Source organism: Prionailurus viverrinus, chromosome A1 (assembly GCF_022837055.1).
Source record: "Prionailurus viverrinus isolate Anna chromosome A1, UM_Priviv_1.0, whole genome shotgun sequence".
NCBI lineage: Eukaryota > Metazoa > Chordata > Mammalia > Carnivora > Felidae > Prionailurus > Prionailurus viverrinus.
In genome coordinates, this window is record NC_062561.1 from 25587728 (window position 1) to 25611452 (window position 23725).

At 44.0% G+C, this 23725-nt stretch overlaps 2 protein-coding genes and 2 non-coding genes across 5 annotated transcripts in view; 3 read left to right on the forward strand and 1 right to left on the reverse strand.

Moving 5' to 3' along the window:
* The window catches only part of SLC25A30 (solute carrier family 25 member 30), a 78060-nt gene extending 61899 nt beyond the window's left edge, over positions 1-16161 (reverse strand). The window contains exons 1-2 of one of the 2 annotated variants that reach the window (XM_047850301.1): positions 16043-16161; positions 7396-7498 (exon numbers count right to left, since the gene is read on the reverse strand). In XM_047850301.1, the coding sequence (XP_047706257.1) occupies positions 7396-7490 (95 nt within the window). In that variant the 5' untranslated portion in view covers positions 7491-7498; positions 16043-16161. Of the gene's footprint in view, positions 1-7395; positions 7499-15494; positions 15540-16042 lie in introns of those variants that run through there. The other variant, XM_047850310.1, reaches the window with a different exon arrangement.
* On the forward strand, positions 15647-19471 carry TPT1 (tumor protein, translationally-controlled 1). The gene is made up of 6 exons (XM_047850339.1): positions 15647-15806; positions 16073-16146; positions 16695-16885; positions 17304-17409; positions 18161-18277; positions 19264-19471. Exons 1-6 carry the CDS (start codon positions 15779-15781, stop codon positions 19264-19266), a joined length of 519 nt encoding a protein of 172 aa, XP_047706295.1. The 5' UTR covers positions 15647-15778; the 3' UTR covers positions 19267-19471.
* Positions 19063-19192, forward strand: LOC125147488 (small nucleolar RNA SNORA31). The gene has a single exon (XR_007145211.1). It is a non-coding gene; the product is annotated as a small nucleolar RNA SNORA31 (small nucleolar RNA).
* Positions 19472-20254: 783 nt separating the features above from the next.
* On the forward strand, positions 20255-20388 carry LOC125147490 (small nucleolar RNA SNORA31). Its single transcript, XR_007145214.1, has one exon. It is a non-coding gene; the product is annotated as a small nucleolar RNA SNORA31 (small nucleolar RNA).
* Positions 20389-23725: the final 3337 nt, after the last annotated feature.

The following is a 23725-nucleotide window of genomic DNA, read 5'->3' on the forward strand; positions in this document are numbered from 1 at the left end:
ATTACATTTTTTAAAAAGACAACACTGGGCGCCTGGGTGGCGCAGTCGGTTAAGCGTCCGACTTCAGCCAGGTCACGATCTCGCGGTCCGTGAGTTCGAGCCCCGCGTCGGGCTCTGGGCTGATGGCTCAGAGCCTGGAGCCTGTTTCCGATTCTTACGTCTAAAGATACCATTTGGCTGATAAAGGTATTTGAAAAAGTAAGAAAGTGATCAGGGTAAAATCGGGGGAGTATTTACATTAAGGAAAGGGTAGGGTTGAGGTGGGACAGGATTCATTTCTGAGCTCCAAGACAGTGATACTCTAATTCTACCATTTTTTTTTTACTACTGGAAGTGCTAAAATATACGTAGATAAAATTAACCATTTTAAGTGTACTATTCAGCACCGTTAAGTGCATGCACAATGTTGTACAACCATCACCTCTCTGTGTTTCCAGAGGTTTTGTATCATCCCAAACAGACACCCTGTTACCTACCATTTCTTTTTTTAAATGTGTTCATTGGAACCCTTGACTAAAAAGATGCTTTCCTGCATCTATGATTTGGTTACCCAGGGGTAGGGGCCATATGGAAAGGCAGGATAAAGGCTGAGTAGGGATGGGACCCAAGGGGCACCTGGGGTGGCCCCAACCTGTTCTGTTTCTTGTCCCGGGAAGTGATGACAAAGGTGTTTGGGGCATGCTGAGATCACTGTGAGCGTAGGGAGGAAGAGAGGGAGACGGGAGAGCCAGGCAAAAAAGGAAAGCAATTTTCTGCCACCACAAAAAAGTACCTATGATATGACAACATATATGCATTTCCTAAGATGAATTATGCGCGGTTCTGTAGACCTAGAAAGAAAGCAATAAAATACAAAGGTAGAGTGTCCATCTATTAGGGGGATTTAGGCCTAGGCCTACTTATGGGCAGACAGATGTATAAAATAACTTCTCGGAGGCCCTCGGGGAGCAAAAGGGGCCTCTGGAGTGCCAGCAATGATCTGTCTGTGGATCTGGATGTGACTGCCTGAGCGTGATCAGTTTGTGAAAAACTGTTGGGCTGTACATTTAACAATACGCACATCCTTCTGTATGTATGTTATACTTTCATAACAACTTTTCTAAAAATAAAATTCAAAGTATCTTGCACTCCTAAGATCCTATCTTAGGGAAATACCCAGGCCTTATTGAGGTTGTCAGAATTCAAAGAATGCATCGCGACGTGTAGAAGTGGAATTGTGGTCCTTTCCACTCATTAACTATCCACGAAATGAAATTAGACCTGACTCAGCGGCCTGCTTGTTCTTGACTGAAGGAGGAAGCCGACAGCTCCGATCGCTGGGCCTGGCAATGGCTTAGCGGCACCCACATCTTGGTCCATGGCGTAGGACCCAAGAGGAGCCACAGCTGCCGATCGTTGAGTCTGGTGCCAGCGAATGGGTCCAAGATGGGAGTTGAAAAATATCTCACTACTGGCTCCCTCTGAGGAGACGTGGAGGGAGGAGGAAGGGGGGAGGATGAAAAGAATCTAAATAAAAGTCTTTCCACCTCATGCCTGCTGTAATAATGATCTTTGAGCTATGGGCTGCAATATTCCTCCAAAGCATAAATGCCCCCCCCCCCCCCCCCCGCCCCGTGTTTTATTTACCCGATGGAAATGAAAACTAGCACTGAAGTGGAATTTCCTCTGAAACTGTCTGGTCTCATTAGCTCTGAGAGTCGAGATTCTCTAGAAGAAATATTTACCTAATGGGATCTGCTGTAAGTACCATCCTTGATTCCGAAAGCCTGAGAAGGCTGCCTGGAGGAAGAGGTAATTCTTGTTCCTTGGGAGCATCACTACAGTCATTTGAGCTTCCTGGCCAGAAAGTACTTTGGACACACCAAGCCTCTTAAAATTCATCTCTTAGGCAAACAAATGACTTGTAAGAAGGTGATGTCCCTTTACGGTGAAACCTTGACTCCTGTTTTTCTGCTATGAAGAATTATTCTGCCACAGAGCTCCAGATACAATATTCTAGGAAATCATTCTATTGAAGAAGAGGACGGTATTGGCAATTTAAAGCGAGAAAGAATAAAAATATACAGGACTCAAAGTATCTCAGAGCTTGTCACTTTGCAAATGAGCCTTACAGAGGCGCCTGGTTCGCAGTTTGAGCCCCGCATGGGGCTCTGTGCTGACAGCTTGGAGCCTGAAATGGATCCTGTGTCTCCCCCTCTCTCTGCCTCTCCCCCACTCACGCTCTGTCTCTCTCTCTCTCTCTCAAAAATAAATAATAAAACATTTAAAAAATTTTAAAAAACAAATGAGTTTTTACAGAAGTTCCTTGTGGATGGCCTGCACTTTTCTCTATGTATGATAGTCAATAAAACAAGACAGTGGATGATCCAAGATGCAAATTCAGTGACAAAAATAGGGAGGGAACTAGCGTTTGATGAATGTGTAGAAGTCAGGCAGCGTGGTAGTTGCTGAGTTTTTGCAGTTTTTTGTTTGTTTGTTTTTACTTTGGTAAAATATACATAACACAAAATGCACCATTTTAACTTTTTTTTTTTTTAATGTTTGCTTTTGAGAGACAGACAGAAACAGAGACAGAGCATGAGTGGGGAGGGGCAGAGAGAGAGGGAGACACAAAATCGGAAGCAGGCTCCAGGCTCTGAGCCCTCAGCACAGAGCCCGACGCGGGGCTCGAACTCACGGCCTGTGAGATCATGACCTGAGCCAAAGTCGGACGCCTCACCGGCTGAGCCACCCAGGCGCCCCTTAACCGTTTTCTATTGTATAATACACTGGTATTGAGAACGTTCACATTGTTTGGCAGCCATCGCCACCATCCATCTCCAGAACTTTTCATCATCCCAAACTGAAACTCCATACCCATTAAACAAGAATGAGGCAGAAGGCCACCATTACTGCGCCCCTCAAAGACCCCGGCAGGGTCACAGAGGTAAGTATGAGCAATTCCAGGTCACTGCTAAAAGACAGTTATTAAAGGTAGCCTGAAAGTTATAAAGCCTGCTTTCGGTGCTGTCTTCAGAAACTTTTGACATCCTTAAAGGAAATGGAATGATGTTTTGATCGACTCGCCTGAGTTAGGTACTACCAGCAGCATGGCGCCCCTCCCGTGGGTGAGGCTTGTTACCCTACCGCAATCTACACGTTGACCCCCCATGTCTGTTCCACTTTCCTTCAGGGCCAGGACTGTGTCCCGTTCCCGTCATACGTGGAACAGTTGGTAGTGCGCCTGGCACGTAGTAATTGTTCCATATACGTGTGCTGAATGAATGAATCAAAAATTAATACTACTCAATTCTTACCCAAAGCTCAGGTGCTAATTAAATTTTTTCCCTTTTGGGAAAGAACCGCCTTTGGGAACGTAATAAATCACCTGGTAACAGAAGTGAGAGACCTTGAAGGCAAGGAAAATGAGATGGTTAAGTTGCCATCTTATTTGGCAATCTTATTTGCCATCTTATTTGCCATCTTATTTGCCATCTTATTTGGCAAGAGGGATTTGCAAAATTTTTTTTTTCCTGATGGGGAAGGTGGGGAGCAGGTCCAGGAAGGGAGAGAAGAGAGAGCTGCCTATGGGCAGGTGGGGGCTGGGGGGGTCCATGCACAGCTGTGTTGGGTGGCCAAGGGCACTTTAAGAACAGAAACACCCAGAGTTCACTCTGAAGCTGCGTTGCTGTGATCAGGCACTGTCTCCCTTCGCGTGTATTGTCAGCGACTAAATAATGTAAACATGGACAGAATCCTTGGAGAGGGTTTTGGATTTCCTCAGAAGGTATGTGCCAACCTTATCCGGACTTCATGGGGACAGGGGAGCCCAGCAGACACTGTATCATAGAAACAATACTTGTGCTAGATTGCTGGAAGAGTCTTCTGTCCATTCCCGATCATGAAATAATTTTATCTTTGGATCAGTCCCGACCTCAGAAAGCTGTGACGCAGATTCCTTTGTTCTGTCTACTACTGGAATTATTTTTACTGAGTGGAATGAGAAGATTAGGCCTACACTGAAGGAGGTCATACGAAATAAGCCACGGGAGCCCATTACCGAATTGACGTAGGGGTATTTGCTGATGAGGGCTCGTGTGTCTCATTACCAGACACTAAAAAAAAAAAAAATTCCTAGGAAACATGATATTTTTTTGCATAAAAATGATAGCAAATCTTAGAACTAATGATATTCTCCCTTCTCTTCAGTTGCTAAAGTCTCCTGACTAAACTTGGGGCCCATCTCTAATGACTGTGCAGGACTTGACATACCCAATTTGACACCGTCCCTACCCCTGGCTTCGTCTTCTTTTTTTTTTTTTTAAGTTCATTTATTATTTTGAGAGAGAGAGAGAGAGAGAGAGAATCCCAGGCAGGCTGTGCGCCGTCAGCATGGAGTCCAATGCAGGGCTCGAACTCACCAACTGTGAGATCATGACCTGAGCCGAAACCAAGAGTCCGACACTTAACCAACCAAGCCACCCAGGGGGCCCCTGCCTCTTTACTTTTTGGAGGTGCTTTGTGCCACACAGAATTCCATAAGCTGCCACCAACAATTTTTCAAGCAAGGCAAAGTGTAAAGAAAATAAATTAATAAACTCTCCAAATTATATTCTTTCCAGTTCCCACCCCAGGGTGCTTCTGCACTTCAAAGAGTGGAAAGCAGAAGATAAGCTATCTCCCTCCTACAGCCTGATGGCAGGTTTCACCCATCCCTCCCCATTCCTCCCTTGTAAGTACTGGCTGCCATTTCTAGCAAAATTATTTATGGGTCTGTTTTTTTGGATCAAAATCATGCTAGATCACACACACGCACAGGCACACACATCCCCAGCTCATTAAGCGATCAGAAAACTCTCTGCCTCCCAGCCACACAGTTTAGAGACAGAACTCCCTCAGCTCTTCTCAGATATAATATGCTTCTTATTTCTTTAGTGCATTTTCCTTATAAATTGTTTATGCGTGATAGAAATACTTCCCGTATACTTTGTGTTACTATGATACAATGTTAAGTATCTATGAGAAAAAGAATTTTAGAAATTAACCATGAAATTGTATGTGAAGCATCACTGGGGTCAACTACAATGTAAGCGTTACAATTAGCACTAAAGTTCCCCTCCACCATGGTCTTCCTCAGCCCCACTGCCGCCCAGAGTTAGTCACTGTTACCAGCTTGATGCACGTCCTTCCAGATTGTTGTCTATGCTTCTGCAGATATATGAACGTATCTACAGCTATACATTGCTTTTATTATGTGTGTCTGTGTTAAATGCACGGTATGCTGTTCATGTTATTATATGTGTCTCTATGTTAAATGCTGTTCATGTTAACGCTCTTCTACAATTTGCTTTTTTTCACCTAACATTATGTCTTCAGAGCCACATTTCCTGCTTCGAGGGAAGAGCAATTTTCTATGTTAACTTATCCAAACAGCCTCTTCTAGCCAGTAGCTACTGGTCTTCCGCCTTTATTTTTCAGTCACTGGCACTACCAAAGACCAAAGTGGCAGGTCATAAAGGAATTCAGAAAAGGAGATCACAGGAGGACTACCTTGGAGGCCGCCATGCTACAATATGGTGCTCAACCTATTACTTGTCTCCGTCTCAAGTTCATTCATTTAACAATTTTTGACTGGCTATCTACGACCCACTGTTCCAGCCACTGGGGATTCATCTGTGATCTAAAAGAAAATCTGTACCTCTCTGGCGCTTTCAGAAGACAATAAGTAAAAGAAGTAATATGTTGGTGCTGATAAGTGCTATAGAGAAAACTCAGGGAGAAAAGAAGAATAGGGATTTCCAAGGGAAGACCAGTGAATGCAATTTTAAATATGGTGGCCACGGAGGGCCTATGGAGAAGATAACAATCTGAGCCAAAGTATACCTTTGATTTGTGCAGATAGTAGCTTCTTCTTCCGAGAGAGCGAGAAAAGAGTGAAGTGCGGCATTTTTAGCAATATCTTTCCCATCATTCAGCCCTCCCACAGCTGGCTCACCTTCTAAAACCTGACTGTTGAGCAATTCTAAGAGGGGTCAGGATGTTCACACTTCTGTCAGCCTACAGACAGCATGCCAGAAAACAACTTGGCTGTTTTCTCTTTCTGGCTTCCTTTATCAGGCACCTGCACTTTTAAAAGGTGTCATATTACAAGGCACCTGGCTGGCTTAGTTGGTAGAGCATGCAATTCCTGATCTCAGGGTCGTAAGTTTGTGTCCCACGCTGCGTGCAGAGATTACTTAAAATAAACACATAAAATGTTTAAAAGGTATGAAATTGCTTGTCTTGACTGCTATTTTGAAAAATTCTTGGGGCACCTGGGTGACTCAGTCGGTTGAGCGTCCGACTTCGGCTCAGGTCATGATCTCACAGCTTGTAGGTTCGAGCCCCATATTGGGCAATGTGCTGATGGCTCAGAGCCTGGAGCCTGCTTCGGATTCTGTGTCTTCCTCTCTCTCTGCCCCTAACCCACTCGCATTCTGTCTCTGTCTCTCTCAAAAATAAATAAACATTAAAATGTTTTTTTTCTAAATAAAAATTTAAAAAAAAGAAAAATTCTTTTCTTGCGAAACTCCCTTAAGACAAAGATTCTCAGCCTTGGCTGCATACTCGCTTTACCAGGAGAGCTTTAAATTTTTCTGCTGCCCGTGTGCCACCCTCAGAGGTCGTAATTTCATTGATCAGGAGTATGGCCTGAGCATCGGAACTTCTCAAAAATTTTCCCAGGGATTCTAAGGCACTGCTAGGGATGAGAACCACTGTTTTACAGGCCGCTAGCCCCAGTGATAATGCGTTCCGCAAATGACCACAGGTTTCCAATTGAAGGCCACTTCAGCCAGAAACTAAGACTGGGGGATCCTGTAATTAGCCACATGCTATTATTACTACTTATTCCTTAATTCCTTATACACAATTTCATGCTTTTGCAAAGTGCTCTCCAATATATTATCTTTTTGGAAATATATGTTGTCATCCTTAGTCATGTCCTTAAGAAGACACTAGAGACCGCACTGGTAAATGTTAATGGGGAGGGGCTTGGCCAAAAATGCAGATTAATTCCAAAAGAATTTCTTGAGCAGCTATTATGTGCCTCAGGCTCATTGTACTCTGAACTCATAGAGGTCTCACATCTTTCTTGACATTAAATTTAGACAATTTGAATTAGTTAAATAAGTTAAAATCCTCTTGAACTATAAATGATAACTAAAAGGACAATATATCATGAAATACCTGAATATCATGTTCACGTACATTATGGCATGTACCTGTTTAATAGTCACAACTCTATCAGTTGAAAATTATTCTCTGAGCAAGCCCAGGCTCAGAGAGTTTAAGTGACTTGCCTAAAGCCATGCAGTTATAAGTTGCAGAATTGGAATTCGAACCCAGTTCTTCTAACTTTGAAACGAGTGCTCTTACCAGCGTGGATGGACACTGCTGACTCCAGCCGACTTTATGTGTCTTTGGTCTGTCTGTGTTCCTCTGAAGGCATCATGTGATCCAAGGAAATGCATTCACCGATCTTAGAGTCCATAATGAAAAAAGAAAAGAAACAAATATTTGTTTCAAATCTAATTCTTGCCATACTGGGACAGTGATTGAAAATGGTAGCAACCTCTATACCTATGTTAAAATATATACAATACCGGGTAGGGCAAAAGTTGACCAATAAAAAATTACATCTTCATGTTCGTATATATTCCATAAATATATTTATATGATATATATGATGTGTATAGGAATATACATGATATATTTATATTTTATGATTATTTTTTAATTAGAGAGAGAGAGAGAGACAGCAAGCGAGGGAGTGGGACAGAGGGGGAGAGAGAAAGAATCTCAAGCAGACTCCACACTCAGCACAGAGCCTGACACGGGGCTTGATCCCAGGCCCTGGGATCATGACCTGAGCTGAAATCAAGAGCCGGACGTCCAACCATCTGAGCTACCCAGGCTCTCCTATATTTCATTTTTATAATTATATTTCACATTACATTTATATATTTCATATTATATATTTTAAATATATATTTTATATTTTATTTTCATCACATATATTTCTATATCCATTTCTATAATTTTAATTCTTGCACTTTTGAACAAATGTTTATATATCTGACGTTTCCAACAGAATTAAAATTTTGCTGTAAAAGCAGTAATAAGTTACCGTGCATTGAGTGTGTCCTATGAGAACTAAAAAAAAAATTACTTCCTTCACCATAGTTAACATTCCAGTGACCTCTGCTAAGGCAGCCCTGAAAAATAACTTGCCATACCAACAGCTTAATGAGTAAGTCTGCCATTGTTTTCTTCCTTGTTTGTCCTCAACTGTGTGACAAATTTCAAAGATAAATTAGACCAATTAAATTCTGCCTCCACAGAGTACTGTTGGTTATAACAGTAAAACTAAAAGTCTTTCTAATTCCTTTCTCCACATTAACCCCAATCACTATTCCCACAGTAATCATGGTTAATAATTTATGAAACTTCTGGAGAATTTTTACATAGACACAAACAGATGTATATGCTTTTCCTAAGGGGCTCCTGAGCAGCTCAGTCAGTTAAGCGTCCAACTCTTGATTTCAGCTCAGGTCATGATCTCATCGTTTGTGGCTTCGAGCCCCGTGCTGGACTCTGTGCTGACAGTGCAGAGCCTGCTTGGGATTCTCTTTCTCCCTCTCTCTGCCCCTCCCTCCCTCACTCTCACTCTCTCTCTCTCTCTCTCTCAAAATAAATAAATAAACCTAAAAAAAATGGGAATACTGATACTATCTACATTACTCTATTTCCTTTGTTCTCATAACAAAAATGTAATTACCTTCAGACTCTATATTTCAAGGTCTAAATGTTCTCTGATACTCTGAAATTGTATTCAGTTCCTACTATAAGCTGATTCCCACGACTGGGATGGGGAATGGTAGGCAGACACACAAGATGGAAAGGAGAGGTCATACGGAAAAGAAGAGTAAGCCAGTCAACAAGTTAGTAATCTGGAAGGGACATAAAAATAAGTATGGAAATGACTGTAATATTTATTAATTCAGATGTTCATTCATTCATTCATTCATTCATGATGATGAAGTATTCATACATCCAATAATAATTCCATAGGCAAGATGGAGAAACTGAGGCTAATTTCGGCCACTGTTTCACAGCACAGCCATTAGGTTCAATTCTTCCTCAATTCTGTGCGTTTTCTCCTCCCCTATGCCACAGACCATAGACGTACTGATTTGGCAGTGACTGAAGAGGCTCACTCTTACAACTCCCTATCCATCTGCCCCCTTGAATATATTCCCCCGTCACCTTGCAGCTAAAGGCTCTGTGATTAGGTTCTGGCAGCAAGATAAAAAGAGGTGATAGGTGCTAGTGCCTACCCTCCAATTTCTGCTTATCCCTTCCTTGCTGGGATGTAGACAGGTGTTGTGTGGTTACCAGAGTGGGTGTTTGTGGGGAGGGTGGATGGACTTCTGAATGTCCATAAAGGAGGATAAAGTAGACCTCAATGTGATCTGTCATTTTTTTTCATTCATTAAAAAAAAAAAAAAAAAAAAACACACAACTTGGGATGCCTGGGTGACTCAATTGGTTGAGCATCTGACTCTTTTTTTTTTAATTTTTTTTTTTAATGTTTTTATTTATTTTTGAGACAGAGAGAGACAGAGCATGAAAGGGGGAGGGTCAGAGAGAGGAGACACAGAATCTGAAACAGGCTCCGAGCAGTCAGCACAGAGCCCGACACGGGGCTCGAACTCACATACCATGAGATCGTGACCTGGCTGAAGTCGGACGCTTAACCGACTGCACCACCCAGGCACCCTGAGCATCTGACTCTTGATTTCGGCTCAGGTGATGATCTCACAGTTTGTGGGATCGAGCCCTGTTGCCTGGGATTCTCTCTCTCCCTCTCTTTCTGCCCCTACCCCACACTCTCTCTCTCTCAAAATAAACAAACTTAAAAAAAAAAAAAAAAAAAAAAAAAAAAAAAAACCTTGAAGCAAATATGAAAACTGTTAGCAGTTATTTATTCTGGTTGGTGGGTACCTAACTCTTTTTAAAATGTTTGTATGCCTCTATACTTTTCAATGTTTTATCTATAATTTAAAATAAATTATAGAGAAACAAGGGACTCTTAATACCACAGAACAAACTGAGAGTTGCAGGAAGGGAGGCTGGTGGGAGATGGGCTAGATGGGTGATGGGCATTAAGGAGGGCACTTGTTGGGATGAGTACTGGGCTCAGTCCCACAAACTGCAAGAGATCATGACCTGAGCTGATATCAAGAGTCAGAAGCTTAACCTCCAAAATATCTTAGATTCTAACGATCACTTTACAGTCATCAAAGACATTACAGGAAGTCACATTAGTTATGTTGCTTGGTTTCACATAAGAGAAAGGGAACCTTGTACTCTCCTTGAGCAGAAGCAATCTCCCAGAACATTAACACCAGATACGGCTACTTTGTGACAAAAACGTGAACCTTGTGCAAAAGGGCTAGAGAGTCAAAAGTAGATATTGACCAAATCTTGGGCCACATTAAAAAAAAAAAAAAAATCCACTGAATCTGTCCAGGTGATGCGCCAGGAAATATATCTGAAGAGAAAACTTGCCTAAGTCAATGGCTTTCAAACCTTTTTGACCTAGATCCACATGAAGGAATACGTCTTATGCTAGGATCCAGTTCATATATACATGTGTAAATCTAAAGGTTTCATGAAACAGCATTCACCTTTACTATGAGTGATTCTATTTTCTTTTCTACTGTTTCTTTTTTAATTAAGTTGGTCCCTAGTCACTGAATTGTTTTTCAGCTCTCAGTTTGAAAAGGACTGTTATACCAGGGGTTGCATATATGCTGAATCGTATTAATTGAGATGGATTTAACTTAATTTAATTAAGAGGATTAAAGAAAACTTTATCTCATCCGTTCATTTATCAACAATGATTGAGTGGAGCCTGGGTGGCTCAGGAAGTCAGGTGTCAGGCTCTTGATCTCAGCTGAGGTCATGATCTCAAGGTTCCTGGGATCCAGCCCCACATGGGGCTCTGGGCTATTGGTACAGAGCCTGCTTGGGATTCTCTCTCTCCCTCTCTCTCTCTGCCTCCCCCCACCCCCCAGGCGGACACGTGAGCTTTCTCTCTCCCCCTCTCAAAATAAATAAACTAAAAAAACAAAAACAAAAAACAATGATTGAGTCAGGCCCTGTTCTGACTCCTGAGGTACAGCAATTAACAAAACAAAGTCCCCTGTTCATAGAGCTTACGTTATAGGGCTCTGCTGTCCAATAAAGTTACTAGCCATGGATATTTACATTTAAATTAATCAAAATTAAATAGAAGTAAAATCTCAGTTCCAGTGCCACACTAGCCACATTTCAGGTATCCAGTAGCCACTTGTGGCCTATTGGCTACTGTATTAGAGCAGATACAGAACATTCCCATTATCAAAGTAAACTCTTTTGAACAGCTCTGCTCTAAAGGGAAGAATTTGCCTTGTAACTTGACTAAAGTAATGATTTGTTAGCAGAGTACAAAGAGCCTAGGTGAAAGGAGCAAGAGAATTCATTAACAGATCTCAGAATGAAGGGGCTCAGACCATGCGCCAGGAATAGTCCAGCTGGCTCATTCCTCAATCACCTTCTGTCACAGTCATAAACTACACTCCTACCTCCCTAATTCCGAATTAAGCAAATTCCTTTTTCTGTAACTTGACGACTTTCTATACTACACGTAACCAGCCAGGAATTTCTCATTCTACATTAACGGTATTCTTGTTTTGCAAATCAATCTCCTTTGAGTTTGGTAAATATTAACTTCCCTGAACTTGACCCCCAGTGAGTAAAGCGAACACTACTAAGCTGCGAACCAGACCCTTTGCACTGTGAGTACAGAAAGGACTACTAGTTGCCTACATTCTTCCTTAATAACAAAATCCTGATTTCACTTAGGTGGCGACGAGCCAGTGTCCATGAGCTGGAAGACCACAGTGTGCGGCCTTCCCTGCAAGTAGATGTATCCATGTAATTGTTTGGTGGGATTGTGGCCAGGGTACAGGGGTGCAAAGGCACCTGGCTCCGACGGTGGTGGGGGGGGGGGTCCCAAACAGACCAGATTCGGTCACTCACTGCTGACAAAATCCAACGGCAGAGAGATGAGTGGCAGCGAAACAGGCAAAGGACTAGGGTCTCAAAGACTGTCTCCCAAGTGCTGAAAATACTTCCGGCTTTACGTAAGGAAAGTGTGGGGCAAAGGTGGGTGGGTAAATGCAGGTGAGCAGTGAAGGTCAAATTCATCATTGTTTTGGAGTCAATCACGGGTGGTGTCTTATGGGATCAGGGCGGTCCTCATGGCGTGAGGGGGTAGTTTTGATTCCCGTTGAGGATGCTTTTGCCCTCAGGATCTTCCATCTGAGCTAAGAGCCAAGCTTGAAAGAAGAATCCAACTAGAAAGCTTGAGGTCAAAATGGAGGCAGAGGAAATCCTCTTTCAGGACTTCTGGAATAACTCCTTAGATGGGAAACACACAGCTGGAATGTACCTCTCTTGTCCTCCCCTTTTCCTGCAGCCTGCAAGGTGAATGTGATGGTTGCAGTTCCAGAATCTATTGTAGACCACGTAGGTGGTGGAGAAGAAAGGAAGATCCTAGGCCCCTCGTGCCCATGAAGCCACCAAATCAGTCTGGACTGCATATCCCTGAATTTCTTTTATATGAGAGAATAACCCCTTATATTGAAGCTATTGTAGTCAAGCCTGAACTGATAAAATGGGTGAACTCTCATGAGGTGCTTTTCTCTTGTGATGACTTGTGTGAAAAGGCCGCAAGTCATGGTCTTTGAGACCTCTTCAATTGTGAGAGATAACAAGTCATATTCAGCTGTAAAATTTAGGACCATCTTAGATTTTTGTTATACGTCCCTGAGCAAATCATTGTAAGAAGTTAAATATCATAGAAAATTTCAAATGATGCCAAAGCAAAAGCTAATCAGTTAGATACAGGCCAAATCCTTCCAATTTGTCAGTGGCTTGCAATTAGTGAGTAATTTTCCCTATTTACATTACTGGTGTTCTAAGTAGGTACTTTCAAGGTACAGCACAGAGTTTTTCAGTCAACAGGATGGAGCTTACAAAATATCCGAAATTTCAAATCAGATTTTCCTAAGATTTTTTTTTAAATTTTTTTTTTCAACGTTTATTTATTTTTGGGACAGAGAGAGACAGAGCATGAACGGGGGAGGGGCAGAGAGAGAGGGAGACACAGAATTGGAAACAGGCTCCAGGCTCTGAGCCATCAGCCCAGAGCCTGACGCAGGGCTCGAACTCACGGACCGCGAGATCATGACCTGGCTGAAGTCGGACGCTTAACCGACTGCGCCACCCAGGCGCCCCCCTAAGATTTTTTTTTATGATTTCAAGTCTCTGAATTACCATGAGCTATCAAACATTAACCTGAGTTAGAAATCTCATGACACAAGTTGAATTCTTTCAGGGATTTGCAATTAACGTTATGATTAAATAGAACGTCTTTAATACAACTAAATCCCTAAAATATCTCCAAATAGCATAATTAGAGGATTAATGGAATAGTTTCAGCAATATTTTATAAAGTAATAAAATATGAGAAGAATTATGCATCCAAATTCAACCAATATTTATTGACAACCTATTAAGGACACCAGGCTTTTTTCATTGCCTTATTTAAGATCCCCAAACCCCCCTTTTTTGTTTAATGTTTATTTTTGAGTGAGAGATAGAGTGGGGGGGGGGGGGCAGAGAGTTGGTGGCGGGGGCGGGGGATGGGACACAGATTCCGAAATCTCTGAGCTGACAGCACAGAGCTAGATGTGGGGCTACAACTCACAAACTGAGATCATGACCTGAGCCAAATTTGGAAGTCAGACGCTTAACCATCTGAGCCACTGAGGCACCCCCTCCAAAACCGTTTAACTCTGAAAACACTCCATTCTATGCTTGGGCTTAGGGAACCCGGCTTTCCTAAGGTTGCAGGACTAGTAACAGATAAAGCCAAGATTTCAGTCTAAGGTCCTTCAACTTCAGTACTCTTTTTCTCTGTGGCTTTTTAAAAACTTGAAAAAAATGTTTTTAATTGAACATGTAACTGGAGAGGAACGGAGGGAGCAGTTTAGGCGTACTGTATCAGTAAATGGGAATATTTCTAAATAACTTAAAATGTTAAAGCTGAGGAAAATAATTGATGATATGCCTGGGATAATCTGTTTCACTCCTAACATCCCAGAAATAATTCCGAGGTTTGAAAGACCCTCCAGAGACCATCTGTCAGATGTCCATTTGTTTTCAAATCGCCTTCATGCCATTTTTTAGTTTCTTCCCAGTTACCCAGGGCCTTCTGGGCTGCCCTTCTGGGAAGATAACTATTTCCTGGCTCTTTTCCCTTTTAACTCTTCCATCTCAATGCACTGTCCTATGCTCTGCTCTTTCCCAAGAGCTGCGCTCTCTTACTGGGCAGAATGCTTTATTACCGCATTTAGGAAAAAAAAAAAAAAAGTTAATGTATTATAATTGCCCGATTATTTGACCTACTAGAACAAAAACTTCTGTTAAGGATAGGGCTGGTTTTAACTTGTTTACAATTAGGACGTCCGTGCAAAACCCGGTGCTAGGGACCCCACAGAGCGTAAAAAATACTCGTGGAATGAAACAAGCTCTCGGGTTTCACGCAAAAAGGGAAATTGTTTCACTAGTTTATTTTGCTTTACACCTAATAATTGGGTCTAAAGTCCAAATAACATTTGAGCAGGTGGGAAACTCCCTATTTCTAACTCTCCAGCATCTAGGATAGAATTTCGACGTCATCTTAAAGTGACAATATAGCCCTTTTATCAAACCAAGGACATAATTCAGGACCCAGTGCAAAACAAAGTTCTCCAGCAGTCGGCCTCAGGAATCCGCAAGCTTTCGAACACGGAACCCAACTGGGAGATGGAAACCCCATCATGTAAACTCCCACGACACCTTCCTTCCTTCCTTCCCACAGACTTTCAGACCCCCCCACGACGGATCCGAGGGCTGGCGGGACTACCTGTAGCCCACCACCCGGACTCAGTCCTGTCCCACGAAGGCGTCCGAAAACTACAGCTGGGGCAAGCGCCTGGGCCAAATGCTAAACAGTTCCCCGAGGCCTTGCGAGACCCAGGAGGGAGGCCAAAACCCGGCCTCTGCCCTCATCGTCGTGGACAGCCTCGCGGTCTCCCCCAGCCCCGACCCTCCGTAAACGCGAACTACTCTACAACAGTTGACATTTGGGTTCCCAGAAAAGGGTGGGAGCTGCGGGACAGAGGCGTCGGGCGGAAGCTTGAAGAGATTTCATCTACGCTCCACCCGGTCCCACCTCCCAGGACAGCCCGGCAGGGCAGGTAGGGGCAGGGCCCCAGGCCCCGCTTCCCCCACTCTCCCCACCCGGGGTCGGAAACCCCTTTCCCCTCCCTCCAGAGCTCCCCTCCCCCACCACGAGAGCGGCGGAACTCGGCATTGTGTACCAGGGACGAGTCCCCGGATGCTCGCCTCTCCTCCCCGGCCCGCGCCTTGGCTCCACCCCCAGCGCGGCTCTGCGTGCCACGTCACCGCTTGCAGCGCTTCCGGAGGCGCAGCGGGCGATGACGTAGGGGGACGTGCCCTCTATATGAGGTTGGGGAGCGGCTGAGTCGGCCTTTTCCGCCCGCTCCCCCCTCCCCCCGAGTGCCGCTCCGGCTGCACCGCGCTCGCTCAGAGCTCCCGGCTCCTGCCAAGCTAGCGCCGCCGTCGTCTCTCCCCGGCCGCCGTCATGATCATCTACCGGGACCTCATCAGCCGTGAGTCGTGACTGCACTACTACTGCCGCGCGCAGGGGACAGGGGTGCGGGTGGGGGCGGGGGAGACGGACGCCCCTGCTGTCGTGGGCCTAGGGGACGCTGGCGGCCTTTCCGGGAGCGAGGAGGCGTCGGTGCCTGGGGCACGCGTCGGGGTTTCGAGCGCCCGGGGAGGGGTGGGGGCCGCGTGCGGCCGGCTGGCGCGGGAAATGGCGCCGGTTCCAGGCCTCCGGACGCACCGTGACCGGCGGGTTTGTGTCCCCGAGCAGATGATGAGATGTTCTCCGACATCTACAAGATCCGGGAGATCGCGGACGGGCTGTGCCTGGAGGTGGAGGGGAAGGTGAGTCGGTCGGGCCGCGGCGCGGGGGAGGCAAGGCCGGGCAGGCTCGGGTTTCCGCCGCACCCCCGCCCGAAGTTGTGCAATCCTCTCCGCTGCCTCCTGGCGGAGGAGACGCTTTTTCCGGGCTCGGGTTTTTCTAGAAAAGTGGAGGCGGAGCTGAGCCTGGAAATAGGTCCGCCGGCTTGGCGCCCATCCTCCTCCCGGGCGATCCGGGACAGGTAGCCCCGAGTTGGGAGCCCCAAGCCTTTCCACATTTGCTTTATCCGTACTTGCTCATCGACCTAAAATCCCACACAGAACTTCTCCTTGGGTGTAAATGATCCCGTTTTTGTTGCAGTCAACAAAGAATTCTTGTTGAGTTATGGTGTTTCAGGAGATTTCGCGGTGCATGACTTTTTTCTCCATAACGATGTGTTAGTGGTTTTTTAACAAGAGTCCAAAGTGTCTGGGGGGCCGATGATGGAAGCATGAGCTGCTGACATAGATCTTCGGGACGCGTTTATGCTAAGGTCAAAAGTGTTTGAAGCAACTATTTTTTCTTGATGTAGATGGTCAGTAGGACAGAGGGTAACATTGATGACTCGCTCATTGGTGGAAATGCCTCCGCCGAAGGCCCTGAGGGCGAAGGTACCGAGAGCACAGTAATCACTGGTGTGGATATTGTCATGAACCATCACTTGCAGGAAACCAGCTTCACAAAGGAAGCCTACAAGAAGTACATCAAAGATTACATGAAATCGTAAGTGAACCTGGTGCAACCCTCCTACTGTCTGGAATCCTGGGGATTTAGGAATATGCTCACTTTGAGGTTCTTAGCAGGCATACTTGGTGAAAGGTCTGAACCTTTTGCTGTGGATGAGCTCATGGGGATAGTTGCTTTTCTAGAAGTAAACGTGGGAGCACACTGGAGCATGCAGTGTGGTTTCAGCCTTTTAGAATCTTATTTTGGAAATAACATGAAATCCAAAATTGTGAATGGTCTTGAAACCTGCCTCTTGTGAGCTACTAGTTTCTTGATTGTGCCATGTTAATTTTGCCCAGTGACAGCTAGTTGCCCTTTCAGTGGTTGCTGGATTCAGTTTGGGTTTCTTTAGTGAATAAAAATTTGTTTTGCTGAGAACTCTGTACTTTAACCTGTTAATGAAATATTGTTGTAGAATCAAAGGCAAGCTTGAAGAACAGAGGCCAGAAAGAGTAAAACCTTTTATGACAGGGGCTGCAGAACAAATCAAGCACATCCTTGCTAATTTCAAAAATTACCAGGTAAATATCTTAAGTGTTTGTATCAAAGCATTGTATAATCTTAACTGCCAGCGCAACAAATTGCTTGATGAACCTTTGATGTAATTGTGGCTATTTCCTGGGTCTTGTGAGCGGTTTAAATACTTCATAGATTGAATTCCAGTAGTCTGGGCTGTGGAAAGTAGCCTTCCCTGCTCCCAGGTGTGTTTCCAGATCTTGCCTTGTTGCAGAATCTCTTCCCTACTTGCTTCCCGGATGACTTTTTCCATTTCTTCCTCTCTGGAATTGCTTGTTAACGTCCTAAGTGGTCTTCCAGTTTTCTTTCTAATTTACAAGTCCAGTGTGTTACTGCCAGTGGAGTTCTTTCTAAACTTGTTCTGTTGGGAAACTCGGTGACTTTGCCTTACTTCTAAGACTTAATACCCTGGCTCTTTTTTTTTTTGTTTAATGTGCTCTTTCATTGTATGTTCCCTGTGCTTGATGATGTAAACAGGCTTTTACAGAGTTTGGAATTGTATATGTGGGGATGAGAGAGTAAGTTTCCAGAACACCTAAAGTGTTCCTAGATTGTTCTGTACTTACTTTGCTCATTTATTAGTGTCATTTGGTGAACAGGAAGTTTGGTTTTTTTTTGGTTTTTTTCCCCCTCTCCTGGTGAAAGTCTCTCTTAAATTGTGGTTTTCTAAATTCTCCTTTGATTGTTTCATCGTAGTTTGTTTTGGTATGATGTGTATATAAAGGTCTAATCCTGGGTATTTGTTTGCTTCCTGAGTTCTTTATTGGTGAAAACATGAATCCGGATGGCATGGTTGCCCTGCTGGACTACCGCGAGGATGGTGTGACCCCATATATGATCTTCTTTAAGGACGGTTTAGAAATGGAAAAATGTGTAAGTATCAGGGAGTGGGTTGAGATCCGCATTGTAAAAATGGACACATCTCAGATGTGACTCCTTGTTTCCTGCCACTGGGATGGTTAGAATGGGTTTTACAACACTCTTGAAAGATACAGGTCTGTGTCTTCTTTCTCTTTCTTTGGGGGTCTAAAAGGGTTGTGTTTTACACGGAAGAGATTTTTACGGCACAGAAAGGCACTTAAGAGTTTTTTATCTACACAGAAAGCTTGTCTTTGGGCGGCTTAAATCCTAGCTTACACGCTAAACTGATGAGAAGCAGCACTGTGTTAATCTTCCCCTGTAGAAATGGCCCCCTTTATATTTTGCCACACGTGTGCGTGAGTAGCATGTATGGCACGAAACGTTTTCCACTTTGGTTTACTGATAACGGGCAACTGGTCATTGAAAGTCTTGACGTTACTAGCTTTTAGTAAATAAAGTTAGAGCTGGCTGCTGACCCGCGACGCAGACTGCTTTAGTAAAACTAAATGAATGTCTACTATGCACGGAATTGCTGGAGGCAGTACAGAAATGAAAGCATTCATCATCCTAGCTCTCCCAAGGCCTCCATATAAATCAGGAGCAAGATAAACTTTAGGCTACACTAAATAAGATCAGAGGCAACAGTGGACTAAAATATCCCCGGATGGTACAGATGATTCGGTGAGGGGATCATCCCAGGCTTGTCTGAGGTTTTTGTTGGTGGAACGTGTGAGTGGGACTTGCTCCAGAATGAGGCATCTAGAAAATGTGCTACCTCTGAGTTGGTAAGGATGGCTCTGCATCCACTGATAGACCTCGAACAGTTGGCCGTTGTTCTTTTGGTTTGCACTAGGATGCGAAAGGAAAAAATCCCCGCGCTTTCTGTCTGTCTTTGTGGCAGCCCGGATTGAATAGGGGAATACACCTAGAGCCTAGAAATGTTAAATGTATTTTCGCATTGGCTAAAAGTGTTAATTCAGGCTTCCTTGTTTTTACAGTAACGAATTGGGCTCTTAACTTTGGACGTATCACCTGTCGTCCTAGCTGGCTCCTACTCATCCACACGACACCAGGACTTAGACGAATGGGACTGACGTCATCTTGAGCTCTTCATTTATTTTGACCTTGGTTTATTTGGAGCGGAGGCATTGTTTTTAAGAAAACATGTCATGTAGGTTGTTTAAAAATAAAATGCATTTAAACTCATTTGAGAGAATGCCTCTTAGTTTAATACATATTTAAATCCATCCTGTGTAGTGTCCTGGAGAAGCTAGAGCCTGGTTGTAGACTACTGCTAGAAAGCATAAGACTGCCTACAGATAACTTCTACAGTGAGAACTACTTCTGGGACTGCCATATAAAAAACAAGGACCCAAAGTCTTAATTCTGAGTTCAAGGAAAGGGAAAGACCATGCTCATAGCTGTGCCAACATTTGAAGTGGATTCCTCACACATTTCATCACCTGCAAACGGAAGTAGTTAACTCTGGAAGAGATTACCAAAAGAATAAAAAGAGACTAATACGGTTGGAAGCAAAGTTTTGTCTGATCTTATTTATCCTAAATCAAGTAGAGCCAAGTTCTAGAGAAATCTAGACCTCTCCTGGAATGCGTGTGTCAAACTCCCTGGAATGGGGTCGGCAGACTGGCTTGTCTTGCCACCTCTTTTCGTGTGACTTTAAGGTGGTGGTTTACATTCTCAAACGGTTGGGAGAAAATAGCTGGTGGGATATGAAAATGTCAATTTGTCCAGTTTGTTTTGACCACTGCCGTGCTCATTTGCTTACATACTGATGGGCTCTTCGCGGTAAGAGCAGAGTATGACAGACCTTAAGGCCTGCAGATGCTAAAACAACCACGTGACCGTTCACAAGGCTTTCCAGGCCCGGCTTTGAAAGATGGAATGTGGGAGAGCTGGTGGGCAGAGGAAAATCAACTGCTGTGTCCTGTATCTAAAAGGGCTGTGGGTGTCAGAAATAGAATACTGGAAATGCATCTATTTGACAGGCCTGGAGCAGTTCCCATCTGCTGCTAAGGTTTCCACTAGAGATGCAAGAAAAAAGTGTCCTCGCGCTTTCTGTCTGTCTGCTCGTGGCAGTTAAGATTGAATGGGGGAATACAGGACAAAAACGTGGGAGAGAGTTTCTGCAACTCCGAAGTAACCCGGTCAACAACGAAGACCTTGTTTTACTCCAGAGGATCTAAAATGAGTTTTATGACAGAAGTGTTGGGAAATGATTGCCCAGAGACCCTTGCCTTTTGATTAATTCCACTTTTAAAAGCTTAGGGGTTAAAACTAAATTGAAGGCAAGCCAGTGACTCATCTGGTCTTCGACACGTGAACCCAGGATGAGTCCAGTGACTTAGCTATGTGGCATTTGCCCTAAGAGTCCATTATGTGGCTCGGAACCTGAGACATGCCAAGGTTGGAGGTGTCCCCTGATGATTGGTAGAAGTAAACCCAAATACTGGGAACCAGGCTGGTAGCAATTTAAGCATTTTGGTATGACCTTAAAATCTAGAAAAAGTGCCAGTCCCTGATCTAGGAGACCACGTGGCCCTCTCAAACGGGAAAGAATTTTCAGGCAGTGGTCTGAGCTGTGAGTATGGCCACCTGATGGTGGGAGAGGTCTTGAGGTCCCATCTGTACTGAAACCTGATTTAGTGAACTAGCCATAGAAACCAGTGGAAGAACAGGAGTAGCAATGCAGAGGCTTTGTAGGAAGTGAAGAATTCAGGTCAGTGAAACCTAGGAATGCTTATTTTAGCCAGGTTAAGATACTTTGTGTGAGAGTAACAGCTTATGTGTATTTGTGTATATGTCAGAAGGCCTGTCATTTTATGTCCCTTAATGATGCTGAGATCGGTAACAGGCACGTTCCTAGTGTCGTTTAAGCCCTCGACTTTGTTACGTGTATGGAGAAAAATTGAAAAAGGACTTTCATAGTGTTGTCTGGGAAGGCCTCTGTAATGTGATTTGAATAGGAACCTGAAAGCAAGTAAGTCGACTATGGATATCGGGGCAGAACATTCCAAGCAAAGAAACGCAAACGCAGAGTCTGAAGTGCAGTGTGCTTGACATGTTCTGGGGACACGGTGGCCAGTTGGACCCACGATGATAAGGGGAAAAGTTAAGGCATAAAAGTGAGTATCCAGGAAAAGAGGAAACCAGATTAATGTAAGAAGGCCATAGGCAGGCTTTGAGCAGAAGGGTGACATGATATGACCTAATGAGTTGGGTAAACAATGGACTCTTAGGAGGGGAAAGAGGAGGTCTAAGGATTTGAAGAGAGCCTGAGAGATCTCAATGCATGATCTTTGAAGCCAGAACACCCTGAGATCACTTAGGATAGACTCTGCCCTCCAGCGTACAGCTTGAGATTGGTCAGCATGATGAACTGGCAAAGGTGATTCAGAAGGAACTGGTCCCAGAGGTAGGAAAATGATGGGAGTGGTCTGGAAGTCCAGTGGACTGTTTGAGAGTTACCTGTTGCCAAACTAGTCAAGGTGAGGGCCAAGAAGGCGAACTTGACGAATGTTTGGCTTGAATAAGGGGAAGAAAGCCTGGCAAAAATGGACTCCACGAACAACCAGCATGTTGCCCGTGAACTGTCCGTAGAAACAGGTGACCCTTGAGCAACACAGGTGTAACTTGCATGAGCACACTTAGACTTTACAGTGCCATAAAGTAGTTCATGCTTTTTTTCCTCTAGCTTTATTCTAAGGCTACAGTATACAACATACAAAATATGTTTTAATGTGCTGTTGGCAAGGCTTCTGGTCAACAGTAGGCCATTAAGTATTTGGGAGTCGAAGGTTAGCGTGCAGATTTTTTACAGGGCGGGTGGTGCCTTAAATCCCTGTGTTTAAGGATCGACTACGTGTTTTTTATTGCCTGTTCATCTGCTTAAGTAATAGGTGTGTGAATGGCTCCTTTGAGTCAATAGACCTTTTTCTTAAAATAGAACTTGCATTGATCTAAGTTCCATCATCTGAACTTGAGGGTTAACCAATAACTACAAACTAAATTGGTAATGGCAGTTACGGTAAATTTTAACAGTAAGAACCTCAACCAACTCAAAGACATTGATACAAAAGTGTCCTAAAGTTCTGAGCATATGCATGGGGCAGAGCGACCTTGGCTGGCAGCCAGAATATTCACGACAATAGAACTTAAATCAGGAGGATGTTAATGAATGAGGAGAGATCACACCTTAGCGACCAGAATTTGTACTTAGGTTGCTGCTACGCAACTCATACTTCTATGATAAAAGCACAACAGCCCCCCGGTGGGCCACAAACCTATTCCTTCAAAAGAGCTCCAGCTTTGTGGAAATGGGTACCTGTTTCCAGAGACTGCCCATAAGAACCGAGTGCCCGACCTGATGTTTTGGGGCGGATCCATGATCCTCTGGGGCTATGGATCATACGTGAAAATCACTTTTCCTTTGATGCTGCCCCAAAATGACTTAACTTTGGGTATTTAGTTCTTTGGCTAACTTTTAATATTCCATCATACCAAAGGTAAAATCTGACTAAAGTGTTTAACAGAACACAACTAAAGAAAAAGGTGCTGGGGCGCCTGGCTGGCTCAGTTGGTAGAGCGTGCAACTCGATCCTGGGGTTGTGAGTTCAAGCCCCACATTGGGTGTAGGGATTAATTAAAAATAGTCTGGGAAAAAAAATGCTATGCACCCTCTGTTGAAATAGTTAACTGCTGTGACAGAAGCAATCGAAGTACAAGGTACATTCTTTAAGCTTGGAGTTTGAATATAAAGTTGCAAATCCTAATGAGGCTGGTAGTTTATATTTATCCCACTAAATTCCTCCAAATCCATCCCTAAGTGCAGCAGTGGTACATGTGACCATAAGGCTTGTTGGCAGTCCAAAGCCTGTTTCTTTCTTTCTTTCTTTTTTTTTTTTTTAACTATTGTGGGGCATGTTTTTAGCTACTGGAACATTCCAGTTTATTTCCTAAGCTAGTAGATTGTGGATTTGTGCTATTCTACATGGTTTCATACAACAGCCTGGAAATTCACAAACAAGATTCTTCCGTATGCTGGGCCATGAGAACCTTAAGTAGATGTGATGTTAGCAAGAGTCTATACAATTGAGAGAAATGTCAATGTTGAGCCTAGGGGAAGATTCTTTTCAAAGTAACTGTTCAGTGACGTTTCCTTCAATCGCTGATGCCTCTCCTCCGCCCCCTCCAGGATTTACTTGACATCTCCCTTCGTTTATATGGGTAGTACTCTTCTGAGCTGGAGGTAAAGCAGGAAGCATGGAGATGGGGGGGCCTTATGGAGTGCTTTTGCATTAATGCATCAAAATTTGACACGGAGAAGTGAGAATTGAGACATCGGATGACTCACTTGGGTCCTCTGTGGGAGAGGACACGGACCACAGTTGGCTAGCCAAGACGGCAGCACTTTCCAGTAGTTTCGTAGAGCTATGCTAGACC